The 13,795-nt window shown below is 38.1% G+C and overlaps 1 protein-coding gene across 1 annotated transcript; it reads right to left on the bottom strand.

Moving 5' to 3' along the window:
* Positions 1–483: 483 nt before the first annotated feature.
* slc28a1 (solute carrier family 28 member 1) lies at positions 484–11,970 on the bottom strand. The gene is made up of 18 exons (XM_015964491.3): positions 11,893–11,970; positions 11,632–11,711; positions 11,459–11,535; positions 7,553–7,644; positions 7,271–7,460; positions 7,045–7,186; positions 6,749–6,862; positions 6,256–6,330; positions 6,101–6,181; positions 5,942–6,022; positions 5,596–5,721; positions 3,650–3,780; positions 3,397–3,565; positions 3,105–3,302; positions 2,926–3,007; positions 2,415–2,513; positions 2,224–2,329; positions 484–2,151 (listed from the first exon to the last, which is right to left on the bottom strand). Coding segments are annotated over exons 1-18 (1,968 nt in total). The 5' UTR covers positions 11,894–11,970; the 3' UTR covers positions 484–2,027.
* Positions 11,971–13,795: the final 1,825 nt, after the last annotated feature.

Genomic DNA, 13,795 nt, shown 5'->3' with positions numbered 1-13,795 from the left:
GACTGAAAATGTTTGTGTTGATCTTGTTTCTGGCTTTATTTATGATCTATTTTGACTTTCTATTTATTTCTGTGGGTGTCAGTATGATTAGTCACTTCTTACAGTATTTCCTGGTGAATTGAACTGGCAAAGAAGGAGAAAAAAATGCCAATAATGTCCAAGAGAGTCTGGGAAGCTTGTTTGTGGACTGTAAGGTTATGAAATTGTAAAATAAAATAACCCAAAAAAAAGCTGGCTGAATTTTTTAGAGCCTGTTGATTTCCATTGTGATGTTAAATGTTAATTGATACGGTTTCATGGAAGAAGAACACAGTTTTTGTTTTTCATAGTTGGTAAAAGTTTAACAGAAACAGTTTTTAGTTAAAGTTATGAGACCAATGTGATCAGCTGGTTACTTGTCACACAAGTCCTCAAAAATATTCACTATTAATTAACAGCACAGGTCAAAATACTTGTAAAAATATATTTTTAAAAGAAAATTCCTTGCATTTCCAGAAGTTTTATTAGGAGAATTTGTGATCAATTATAAACAATCATCAAATTAGTCTTTGTGTATTACTGACACAAAACACCATAGGAGGAATTAAACCTCTAAATTCTAATTTAAATATTCTTTAGATTCAAAACGTGATGATGGTGGAAACACGGTAATATTGTTTTTAATGTGTACATAAAGTTAAAGGAAAACATGAGTGGTGAAAAAACAAAATGTTTGTTGAAACCCTGAACATCTGAATGTCAGCTGATTCTTGACAAAAAAATCTAATCCAAGCATAACTTTTATTTTTTTAAATGTGATTTCTCTTTATAGTTCGTAAACTTAAAATTTTCATTTCAGTGGTTTACATTAATCAAAGTGTACTTTTTCATTGTGAGTCATTTACTGGCTTTGAATAAATAAAATTATTAAATAACAATAATAATGCATTTTATTTAAAAGTGCCTTTCAAGGGACACAAGGGCACTTAACAGCAATAAAATAGGAACAAAGAAACCAAGTTAAAAACAGCTAAAATCACACACAGAAGCCTAAAAATACAAACTAGATAACAAAATCAATGAAGATGGAAAAGGTGACACTAGCAGCATGCAGTCTGAAACAGGTGGGTTTTGAGTCTAGATTTAAAGGAGGAGAGCGAGTCAGAGTTACGGATGGCTTGAGGGAGAGAATTCCAGAGACGGGAAGCAGAGCTGCTGAAGGCTCTGTTCCCCATATAGCTGAGACGGAAAGGTGGGACAGAGAGAGTAACAGAGGATTATGATCTGAGGGAAGGGATGGGAGAGATGATGTGAATGAGGTCAGACAAGTATGTGGGAGAAAGGTTATGGATAGCTTTAAATGTGAGGAGAAGGATTTTGAAATCTATGCGTTGTCTAACAGGAAGCCAGTGAAGCTAGGGCTGATATGGTGACTCAAAGGGGTTTTAGAGATGATGTATGCAGCAGAATTCTGGACCAGCTGGAGCTTATGGATGGACTTTTATGGTAAACCAAATAGGAGTGAATTGCAGTAGTCGATTCTTGAGGTGACAAGAGTGGGAACAAGTATGGAAGCAGAGTGGGGGGTGAGAGAGGGGCGAAGGTGATTAATATTGCGCAGGTGAAAGTAGGCAGACCAAGTGATGTTATTGATGTGATTGATCAAACACTATACACGGGAGATCTCATATGCATTTAAAGAAAAAAATATGCATGAGCTACACAAATGTCTAACAGCAGATAGGCCTCATGCAAAAACAAACCAAAGAGAAAATATATTGTTTATATCTTTTAGCAACTTTCTGATACTTTTATGAAGTTTTCACTTGGCCCAATAGATTAAACAGAGCACATCACCTTTTCATTCTATACCAGTTTACTTTAAAATGTATTTTCGCTGGAATAATTGACTTAGAAATACAACTTTTTGGTTGCTCTGTCATTTCCCTCTAGTAGGAAGTCAGAAAAGGACAGAAATCAAGTTTGTCTAGTTGTTAGAGATGTAAAGACTCTGAACCCCCTTGCGTGCAAAATGCACGTACCGCTCATCACAACATACAAACCGGCACATCTGAAAGGCCACAGCAGTCACAACATTTAAAGAAAGACGCGTTGACATTTGGGACTGAACCCCATGGTCCTTCAAACCAGATGGTTCCATTGTAAAAGGTGCTGAAAAGACAAATGAAATCGGTGTGTAAATCCATCAGAAAGAATTTAATTTGATCAATTATAAATGCATACCTTTTAAAAAGGTCTTGACAGCATTTTTGAATGTTTCCATCTGCAGCATCGAAGGCAGAAACATTAAAAAGCTGCACACAGTCAAGTGAAGGAACAAAGAGGAGTCCTGTGAAGCAGAAGAGTGAGTTTATTAAACCACAATTCAAAAGAATGTCTAAAGAGATGCACAACACAAGAACCTTGGGCTTTACCAGCAATGCATGCATTGACTAGAGATACACAAGTCCCGGTGATCATTGCTCTCAGCACCAAAGATGAGATGTCCCCTCTTCTTACAGGACAAATGGCAGCTGTGAGAAAAGACAGGTGATGTTTGGGAATGAAGCAGGACTGGTCTGGGGTAAAAGCAGGAGCAACAGTGTGTTTGTGTGGAAAGTTTCGTCACAATTAATACCTGAACTCATGTAGATAACTTGATCACATTATGGATAATTGACAAGCTAACGGCTAGTCTGAGCAGGACCAGGAGTAAAGTATGACAACATCTTTAAACAGCTAAAACATTTTTAGCAGTTTGTGTTAGGCAATGTTGTGCTAGCAAATAGCTGAAGCAGCTAGTTGTAGCAATTTCAGTGGCAGTTCCAGAAGGAATGTCACAATATTTCTGCCCGAAAAGCTGCGTGAACTGAAACTGGTTGTTTTTAAAACAGCACTCGGATTAAATAACCTGCTGGATTTGTACAGAGTTTAAAGTATACTCACACATGCCTCCGATCACAATTCCCAGTGAGCTAAAATTAGCAAACCCACACAGAGCATAAGTTGTGATTACTTCTGATCGGATCTAAAAAAAAAAAAAGAAAGAAAGAAAGAAAAGGTTATATTTGATTGGTAAATGTTTGTATGTGTCTTCTGGTTTTGTTTGACTACATTCGTCTTACAGAGATCCACTGTCTTTCTCCTCCAATGACTTCATCAAGTCCATTTAGCCTGTTGCTTTTCAGTCCAGACAACTTCTGATAAGCCACAAACTCATTGAGAAAGAGCTTCGTCCCGATAAGCTCAGCCACAGTGAAACTCTCATCGTAGGGTATCCCCATCATGAAGGCCACGGGCATGAACACGTATGAGCAAATTAACTGCAAACATAGAAACAAATACAAATAAGGAGATTCTGTTCAATGCATATCTTAAATTTACTTCTAAAGCACAAATTTGGTGTATTTTTGTTACCTGAAAGGTGATCTCAGGATATCCCACCATACCTCCAAGCCAACTGAAGGCCTGATTTATAAATGCCAAGATGGCAAGAAATGCAATTAAATTAGCAGCGATATTAGCAACCAGACCTATTGATGCCGAGGCCCCACTGCTGGCAGCCTCCAGAATGTTCTGCTCGTCACTAGAAATGTTCAAAGCAACAGTAAATTCAAATGAACAGATTCAAATAAGTTTATGGAAACAAAGTGAAAAGGCATCCACATACCCACAAGCCACTTTGATGTTCTTCTCTGACGTGAAGAGACTTTGTTCTGTTTCTGGGTACGACAGCTTGGAAATGGCCAGAGCACACGGGGCAGCCATCACAGAGGCTGATATCAAGGATGATGCATCAATCTGTAGAAAACAAGTTAAACAATATAATAGACAAAACCAAACTAAGCCCTGCAGAAAATCTTTTCTTCTTATGATATTCTTAAAGAGACAAAGTGTAGTTTTTACCATGAATTTTTGGAAATATCCATCAAGTTGTTAAAAATGAATGAAATGCTGCCCAGTTGTTGAAAAATAATGGTGGCTTCATAACATATAACCATAGTAATCAGGTCTAAAATACATGGGAGCGGGTTTTCATGTTTTTAAATCGGGTCCGTTCGGTGGCCACAAAGAGGGGGCTCGCGGGCCGCCTATTGAGGACCACTGCTCTAAATAGACCCTTAATTATTTATTTGGCATCTTTTAATTTACTTTGTTGTAGCAGAACTGAACATTATGAACCAATAAGAATATTTTCAAAGCCGTTTTGGTGCCTCCCTGCAATTTAACTTTGAATGAGTATTTTTTGTTTTATCTACAAGATGAAACAAACAGTTATTTGTTTACAGCAGGGAGTCATGAACAATATGTTCAGCACAAGAACATTCTTCCTGTTGTGCACAGGCATTATGTACTGTTAGCTGTACTTAAAGTGGTTCTTCTGTTGTCTTATTTTATATAAAAAGAAAATTTAATCTTATAGTTTTGTTTTATAGTAAAAAGCGGCAATGTATTATGTATAAAACCAATAAATCACTTTTGGTAAGCAACTTGGTAATTGGCCATGATTTTAGTTGCTATCAAGTAAACTAAGTTACATTTAAAGGTGTGAAACTGAAAAAAAATTTAATGATTATTTCTGATTATAATTGATTAATGTGAGTTTTTCATGCAGGCTAAACATCAAAATAGTCTCCTACACCTATCTCCTGCATTAGCTTCTAAGAGAAAATAGACAGTGAAAATCTAGGATTTGAAAAGTCTGACAGATCTACGTCGCACTGTCTCTTAACTCATTCACTTCCAGGTGTTTTCCGAACAGAAGACCCTGACTGCCAGTGTTTTTGAGCATTTTTACTGTTCTTTGATAAGTCGCAGAATATTGTGCTCTATGACCATGTAAACACCAAAACTCCCAAAAGAAAGAGTAGCCGCACTTCTTACATCAGGAAGAATCAACTTGGTTACAGCTTTTCCCGTCCTTTCACAATCCGCCGTCGAAGTGTGAGCTGCAGAAGCTTTTTCAGTTTGCGCCTTGCTTTAGACGTAGTAGCTTTCCAAACCAATCTCCTAATTCATGGATTGTTCTTCATGATCACGTGACTTGTGACACACACATGTGAGCCGTGATGTTTACTCTCAAGGTAAGCAAGCTTGTTCCCACGCCCGACCCTTTAGTTGTTAATGGCAGCGAGCAGTTGTATTTAGAACGACGACTTTAGTCATCAATGGCAGTAAATGAGTTAACATTCTTGTTCTTGTTTTTGTGTCTAAGAACAGAGAACGTCCCGACTAGTATAAGCTGACCGCATTAGCAACAACACCACACAAAAGAACTCCTCCAGGCTTGAGTTATTTGTGAAGATAAAACATAAATGTTGCAAGTCAATGGTAGCGTTATGTTGCTGTTATCCAATCTGAGGCAAGATGTCCTCATATCAGGAAATAAGACTCCAAATCCTGCCGTGTTATGCCACTCTCTGCTGCAGCAGACTTGTCTGTGCGGATCAGCAATTCTGGGCTTTATTTTGCCCCGAGTATGGTTTACAAGGCATTCATTCCTACCAGAGATCACTGCAGATGCATTGATTAGACGAGTTTCTTACACCTTTGATGGCTTTTTTGTTTTAAAAACAAAAACAAAGTGAAAACAGCTGGGAAATATTTTAGTCTCACCCCAAATGAGATGAATGCCCCCATGACACTGCCTGCTATGGTGGCAAACCCACCAGTCAGAACAGCGTGGATCTCTGATCTGGTCATGTCCTTCAAATAGGGACGAATCAGCAGAGGCGCTTCAGTCTAACACACACACAGTCACAAACACAACAAGAAACTTTAGGCCTTTCTGTTTGCAGTGTGTGTGTGTGTGTGTGTGTGTGTGTGTGTGTGTGTGTGTGTGTGTGTGTGTGTGTGTGTGTGTGTGTGTGTGTGTGTGTGTGTGTGTGTGTGTTTGAATAATTAAAACTGTTTGAATAAAAATCATTTAAATAAAAGTGACAAACATTCTTATCACGAGTACCTGCCCGACAAATATATTGCCTGCCACACTCAAGGTCTCTGTGGGGGAGGTTCCAATTGTTATCTGCATAAACCATGAGATCTGCGAGACACACATCAACACATGGCTTTGGGTCACCGTGTATCACTGCACACGTACGCAGTTCACACCCAGACCTACCTTCAAAATGAGCCACTGCATTGCACCCAGGAAGTAAAGGACTGACATCACGCTGCTGAAAAACACGACGATGGGCAAAGCCTGATGGGAAAGCAGTCAGCTTGAGTTTGAAACAACAGAACAATCTGAGTCCTTGAAAGTTCTTGGGAACTCACTTGAAAAGCAAAAATGTCAGCAATCAGGTCACCAAAAACAAACGATGACCCTTCTTTGGTGTAGTCCAGGAATATCTGCAGTAGTGAGGAAGAAGTGTTAAACAGAAATAAACGTTTATGATGAATGTGACTTTATCTGTTTATGAATGCAACTGTGGGTGTTTTACAACAGGAACTTGGGTTACAGCCTATAGTAGAGATAGTAGCTACACTTTAAAAAGTGATTTGCATTCTGCTGATCCATCGTGTGGAAGACTAATAAAGATAAAAATTTATGATCTGCTAATAATGATCTTGGGATGTTTGGATTAGAAACAGTGATTAAAATAAATTAAATCTGAATTGGGAGGAATGGATTATTTTTTCATTTTTATTCTGAATTTGTATTTTTTTAGTAAATTATTTATTTATTCATGTTTTGTTGTTCTACATTCAAACTTGGTAACATATTGTGTAAAAGTGGGTCATTTGGGTAATTTTTTATAAACCATACCTGTACTTGTTTTCCAAGCCAGTCAAAAGCAATAAGTCCAGGCTGTGTTCTTATGACAAAAAGGCCAATACAGAATTGTAACCCCAACCCCCAAAACACTGGCCTCCATGATATCTAAAGCATGAAACAGAAGTGTCAAGAGTTTTCCATAAGAAAATGTTTTTACATAGGAGCATTTCAGATAAATCTTACAGCTATTGAACTGATAGTCTCAGCTCACCTGACAACTTGACAGATAATCGCCAAGCAGGTTTCAAAACTGCTGTAATCGGTTTGTGACTCAGTGCTTAACTCACCATTGCCCTGTGTGCTGAGAAGAGGAATAAAAGCATGATAAACATGCACACTCCCCCGAACGAGATAAGCTGCTCGGGACGCTTGCTGGTGTCTATGACGAGCCACAGCACAAACAGGACCACAACTGCTACAATAAAGACCCTGCAGAAGAAACAGAACCGCCTTTAACTGAATAAAATGTACCAAACTGCTATAAACGGAGCCGAAAACATCAAATCCAGTCACCACTTGAGCCATTTCAAGTTGGATTTGAAGCAAATGACCGCAGGTCTGAAACAGCGACTGATGCTTTTTCCTTTGTACTTCTTGACGAGTTCAAACGATTTGGCAGCGACTGCTAAACAAGTAAGGACCACGAGAGCAGTGGCCCTCTGGAAATCCAGGACGCACGCTGCAACGAAGTATGCTACATAACCTGTGGACGAAGCAAAGAAATTAAGATCATTCATCAAATTAATGCTCTGAATTAGGTAATCTGCCTCTAAACAAAAAAACTTTGAGTTTTACCTGCTCCGAGGAGCCCCAGGACAATGTATTTGAGAGTTTTAGAGTGAGCCTTGACATAACTTTCTGTGGCGTTGATCGGTTTGGCGACATAACTGTAATTAGAGGGAATAATATTAAACGTACATTTCTGATAGTTGGAAAATGTCCTGCAGATTAAAATATTTGCTTTTAAATGTTAACAGTTTTTCATGTTTTAGTGTTTGATGCCAAATGCACCATGTTTAAAGGCACACTATGCAACTTTTTCATGTTTTTAAATCTATTTTTTAAGCCAATATGAGCTAAAATGATCCTTTTCAGGGTGAATGAAAAGTCTCCCAGCACCATTCACCCCACTTGTGAGCAGGGTACCCTGTTTACAATTTCAGCCTCTCCAGACCGCTCCCCTGAAGTCTCACAAAGTCAAGCTTTACGGCAATCTATGGTTACACCAAGCCCCCACAATGCGGGACTGAAATTGAGTCCAATGCGGAAGTGAAATAAATTGCAGTTCCACCCTCATCCACTGGGGGCTGGTGTCAGAAACGAGCAAATCCTCATTGACTCCCATGTTAAAAATACCAATTTTACAGCAGAAATAAACATGTTTACAGCCTGGTACCAAAACATGTTTTTGGTTTAAATGATCTAGTTTACACTCATGACAACTCTGAGGGGGGGGTGAATTTTTTTCTCACTCTTCTGTTTAAGTGTATTAAAAGCCTAAAATTCTGTATAATTAATGAGCATCAGACCCACGTGACCGCAGAGCTAGCTCCGGGGAAAGGCCTCAGTAGAGCCTCGGCCTCGCCTGAAAACTGTTCCGTCATTTTCAGTCTCTCAACTTAGACCATTAGTTGTAGCATTTGTGCGTTCTTTTTTTGGATATTATTTGTGTAATTGTTGGACAAAATGACTTGCTGTGGCATTAATTGCACTAATAAAGCATCCAAGGAGTCTCCAGTTCATGTTGGTGGAGCTGTGTTCCGACTATCGGCTTGTGGGGCTCTCGGGAGACCTCTGTGTTCCACCTGGTTTTACCCAGCGGTCAGCCCGGCGTATCTCTGACTCAGAAGCTCTGGTGTTGTGCACAGTTAACTCCGGTTGTAGCTAGGTTGCTACCTCCGTTAGCTTAGCTCCCACTTCCGCATTAGCTTTGGGTCAACTTCAGGTTAGCTTGTAGCTAGTTCGACTGGGTGTCGTCAGTTGATCCCGGCCTTACAGCCCCACCCTCAGCTCCACTTCTCTTCTCTTTTGTGGAATTGTCTGGGCTTGACGGAACCTGTGACACGGTCAAAATGGCGGTGGTGGCCACCTCCCATTTATCTTCAAAAACGTGTAATTGGAGTCTATGGAAACCCATTGTCCAATATTTATATGTCGATGGTTACTCCTCAGAACAGACCTGCTTAGTATTTACAGTAACATGTTTATCATGGTAGAGTTTCAGAATAAATAAATGAAAACATTTATCTGTCAAAGCTAAAAAATAAAAGGAACATCCGACCACAACAGGAGTCAAACAAGAGTAAGCATCGGGGGTTTCTGAATCGTGAGAGCTCAGAGACACAATTCTTCCATGCTTTAGGTAATTAACACAGCTGGTTTGTTGGATTTAGTGATGAACTGCTCCTGTAGAAGCTAATGAAGGCTGAGAAGACACCTCAGCAGTTAGATTAAGGTGTTAAAAACATGAATGCACAGCAAGGAGGAGAGTTTCAGTATCACTTTTACGACAGTGAATAGAGCTCGTGATCACACGAGATTTGCATTCTGGGATGTGCGCAGACATGTTGATGGCCTTACAAGAGTAAATAAACCATGAAAACAAAGTATGTTGCAGACAAGAAGCCAATTTGGGAGAAAGAAAGTGTTAAACATCACGTTAAGGTCCCAAAAATAATGCAGAATATACAAGGATATGTTAAATAGAGAAGTCGGGGACCGGTATGTGGACAAAAGCAGCATTATAGACCGTTTGGCTCTGTACGAAAGACACGATACCGGAACACCGATGACAACTTGTTACTGCCGCAGCTCTGCATAGCGGACATTTTCGGCTATCTTGTTTGTGGTGTGAGCAGATGTAAACATCCTGCTGAGAAGTGGACGTTTTATTTGCTGGTTTTTCTAGTAAAACAATCAAAATTGTCATCCCATATTGTAGCAGCTTATTATGCCTCCAAGCGGGAAAACAGTGAAAAGTTTGTCCATTTTCCCTGGTGATCATGTGTTGTACTCCACAACACAGCAACAATTTACCATGGTTGTGTAATATCACCAATCAGTTGAATAATAGATTAAATTAAGCTGCAAGAATGAGACTGAGCGCGCTGTTTACAGCAGTGGCATGCATCGAGTAAAGAATCGTCAGCAGCAATGACGACTCAGTCACAAGTCCGATTAAAATAGACATTAGGGGATGCTAAACACAAGCCCAAATTGCAAACTCTGCCTCTTTACCAGGTTTAGCACTTTCCACAAAAACCTATTGAATCAGTAAAATCTTTCATATTTTCTGCCCTCTGGTGGAACGTATAAGTATTGCAAGGTAAGGCTTTTTTCTTCTTCAATTACACAATTACATAATAAAATATTATTGATAATGACTTAAGTGTTGTACATAGATAACTTTTTGTATAAAATAAAACTTTTTGACTATTAATTGAATTATTAGATTTTCATAATTAGATTTTTTTATAGATTTGCATTCAGACATCTCAGTGAATACAGAATAAAGATTACCACAAAGCAAGAAACACAAAACAAGGCTAATCAAAAGGTATTGGCTGAAGCATTTGCTTATTGAGAATAAAACAAAACAAACAAACAAACAAAACAAAACACTTTACACCTTAAATAAGTAACTACATCAAAGCAAAAAAATCAAGAGTTTCAGTATTATTATTATTATTATTGCTCTTTTCATTCTTGGTTTACGTATATATATTTTAATACTCTATTTTTAAACATTTTTTTAAACAAGGAAAATGAACTACATTTTTTAAATCACTGTCATAGCTATTCCACAGGTTAACTCCTCTAACAGAAACACATCTCTGCTTTATATTTGTCCTTATCTTATTTTTGTTAAAGAATTTAGTTCCCCTTAAGTCATATTGACTCTCTCTGACTTTGAACAGCTTCTGAGTACTGCGGCAAAGCAAGTTATTTTGTGCTTTATATATTATCTGTGCCATTTTATATTTAACTAAATCATAACATTTCAGGGCATTCAGATTAATAAACAAAATATTAGTTGGTTGCATGTAGTTAGATCGGTTTATAATTCTTATAGCTTTTTTGTAACTTGCAAATAGGAAGAGTATTTGTTTTATATGCATTACCCCATATCTCCAGACAATAAGTCATATATGGAAGCAACAGAGTACAATTAAGTGTGTATAATGATTTCTTGTTCAGGACATGCTTTGTTTTGTAGCAAATAGCAATGGTTTTTGACATTTTTGTTTTCACGTGGTTTATGTGAGACTTCCCACTCAGCTTATCATCAAGTATCACTCCAAGAATTTTATTTTCTTACACGCTTTCAATTTCAGTTCCATTGACCCTGATTTTAGATATGTTTTTCATTTGTCTAGTGCCAAAAATAATCAATTTTGTTTTCTTTATATTTAACGATAACTTATTTATATCAAACCAGTCTTTTAATATATTTAACTCCGTTTCCACTTCAAAATGTTCCGACCAAGTGTGAGCTATGTTTGGTGTTAGAGACAACAAAATCTTGAACACCACAAAGACAACAGCAGCACAAAGAAGTTATACAGCTTTTTAGTTTTACGTAAATATGCTGATTGTCCAGTATAAAGTTTGCATTATGATGCTGCTGCAGATGTTTACTCAGATCTGCTAAACTGTTTGTTTTTTCTCATCCTAAAACAGAAATGACTCCGTCTGACAAACCTGAAATATGATCCCAGTCCTTTTTTAGCCTTTATAGATTGACTTTTGGCACTGTTGCTGTCAGCGGTGTTCTCCTCCTAACAGAATAAAGGATTTTCACAAAAACAAAACAAAATCATGTGACTCATTTTTGTTTGCCAAAAGGAAAAGGTAATAGATACGGAGGTACATACCCCTATTTCAAAAGACTGGTTGTAGATTCCCTCCCCATCGGTCTGGGTTACATTTTTGAGCCGGACTCCGTTTTCTTCCACTGAAAAATAGAATCATTGTTTACTTCTGTTCAACAGCCTGCGGGGGGAAAAAATCAGATGTGTGCAAGTAAGTAGTTCCTCTGTGTAAAAAATGTCAGAATAAGCACACAGAGTTCTCAGGTGTATTAAGAAAAAGGCTGAAATGTCCTCACCGAAGAACAACTAGAGCTAATAGCTTACTTATTATGTGTCCTCCCAAACCCAGTTGTCAAATGCTGAGCTGTAAAATGCAGCACAGGGAAATATACTCTGCCCTCGTAACATCTTATTATTAATTAACAGACTTTTTTGCACCTTTTATTTCTCAGCAAGTTGGACAGGAGGACGGATCAACGTCACACAGCTGAAATTACTGCACACACCTTAAAGGCAGCTCGCGAGAAAACTTTGTTTTGTCGGACTGCTTTAAAGACGAGTGATAAGTCATGAATTTTCTGAGGAACTGAGATGTGACAGCTGAGTAATCATGAAGGAGTTGGTGTGTGGATCGATTCACTCTTCTGTCACAGAGAGAAACTATGACTTTTCTACAACTGCTAAATGCACGTGTGGTGATATGAGTCCTAAAAACAAATGTTATCCTAAAGCAGGAATTATATCAGGTGTGTGGCTGATAAAAAAAAATCCCTGGAATTCATTTTTCCTCTTTAGAAATTTGGTGTGTTCAAAGGTTACTTTTTATACTGTATTTTCTGTTTTGTGGGATTGGCTGCTAAACACACACACAAATGTGCATGCTTTTGCACACACATGCATACACATGCACACACACTCACATACATACACCCACCCACACACACACACAAATGTGCATGCTTTTGCACACACATGCATACACATGCACACACACTCACATACATACACCCACACACACACACACACACACAAATGTACATGCTTTTGCACACACATGCACACACACACACGTACATGTGCGCACACACACTAACACATGCACACACTTGCACACAGATATTACCACAGGCACACACACAAGCTTACACATGCTGTCTCACACACTCACACATATGCTTACACTCACACATGCATACACGCTCGCGCACACACACATACATGCACACTTGCACATGCACACACACATGCACGCATGCATACACACACACACACACACCTGTGGTTCATATTTAGCAAGGACAAGTGGTCTCAAAAGTTTCCATTTTTATTTTAGCAGCACAGCAGGTCAATCCAGGGTTTTTATAGTTTATTTTATTTGTTTTTGTTTTTCTATTTTTGCACTTTAGTTTTTTCATTCTTCTTGTATACATTTACTTTGTCTCTATTTGATCTATTATTATCTTGTTTTTGTTTTATTGCTTTGGTTGTACTGTGCTGGTGTAAAGCACTTTGGGCCTCCGAGAAGGTGGTAGAAGGTGCTTTTGAAAAAAAGAGGATAATGAAGATGATTAAACAAATAAAAAGATGGACTTGTGGGTGCAGAACAAAGAAGCCTCAACACCATCCTGTTACGTGGTCTGTTAAACACGTTGCAGATCAGTCTGTACTTTGGGTTTTGCATAATAATTCAGAACAAGGTTTAATTGCTGGGTTTTTGTCCTACTTGCTGCTCTTCAAATTTCCCATTTATGCTCCATAAATTCAACAATTCTTTCATTATGCAGTTATTCTGAGGTTCATAACATTCCAAGTGGGAACAGTCTGTTTAGCAGGAGAACATGATGAAGAACAATTCATGCTTGAAAGTGCCACTTAGTTGTGTCCTTTAGTGAGCCTTGTGTGTTTGATTATCCATTAGCTTAAATTATTAACCTGATATCAATAATACCAGGATAACATTACATCTAGGTTTAACAACCCTAAACACATTTCACTATGTTTGTTTTTAAATAACAACCACTTTGACCTGTCTTGAATTAAACGCTCTCAAAGAGTGTGATGTGGCTCCTTTAAAATAAGTTGTTTACATAATTGTTTAATGAAAGTATGCCATAAAATATATCAATGCATACATACGATAATTTGAATGTTTGTGAAAGTAAATCATATTTGCGATGAGTATAAAAAATGCAATACATAAACACGGACAAGGTGTAAAAATTATTAT

This window comes from Nothobranchius furzeri, chromosome 4 (genome assembly GCF_043380555.1).
Source record: "Nothobranchius furzeri strain GRZ-AD chromosome 4, NfurGRZ-RIMD1, whole genome shotgun sequence".
NCBI classification, from domain to species: Eukaryota; Metazoa; Chordata; class Actinopteri; order Cyprinodontiformes; family Nothobranchiidae; genus Nothobranchius; species Nothobranchius furzeri.
This window is presented reverse-complemented; position numbering and strand designations above follow the sequence as displayed.

Excerpts from the sequence above, each read along its gene's own strand:
- slc28a1 (XM_015964491.3), bottom strand. Across the intron at positions 6,863-7,044 it reads TCTCAGCACACAGGGCAATG|ATATCATGGAGGCCAGTGTT; the intron begins GTGAGTTAAGCA and ends TTCATGCTTTAG. Across the intron at positions 5,722-5,941 it reads GCAATATATTTGTCGGGCAG|ACTGAAGCGCCTCTGCTGAT; the intron begins GTACTCGTGATA and ends TGTGTGTGTTAG.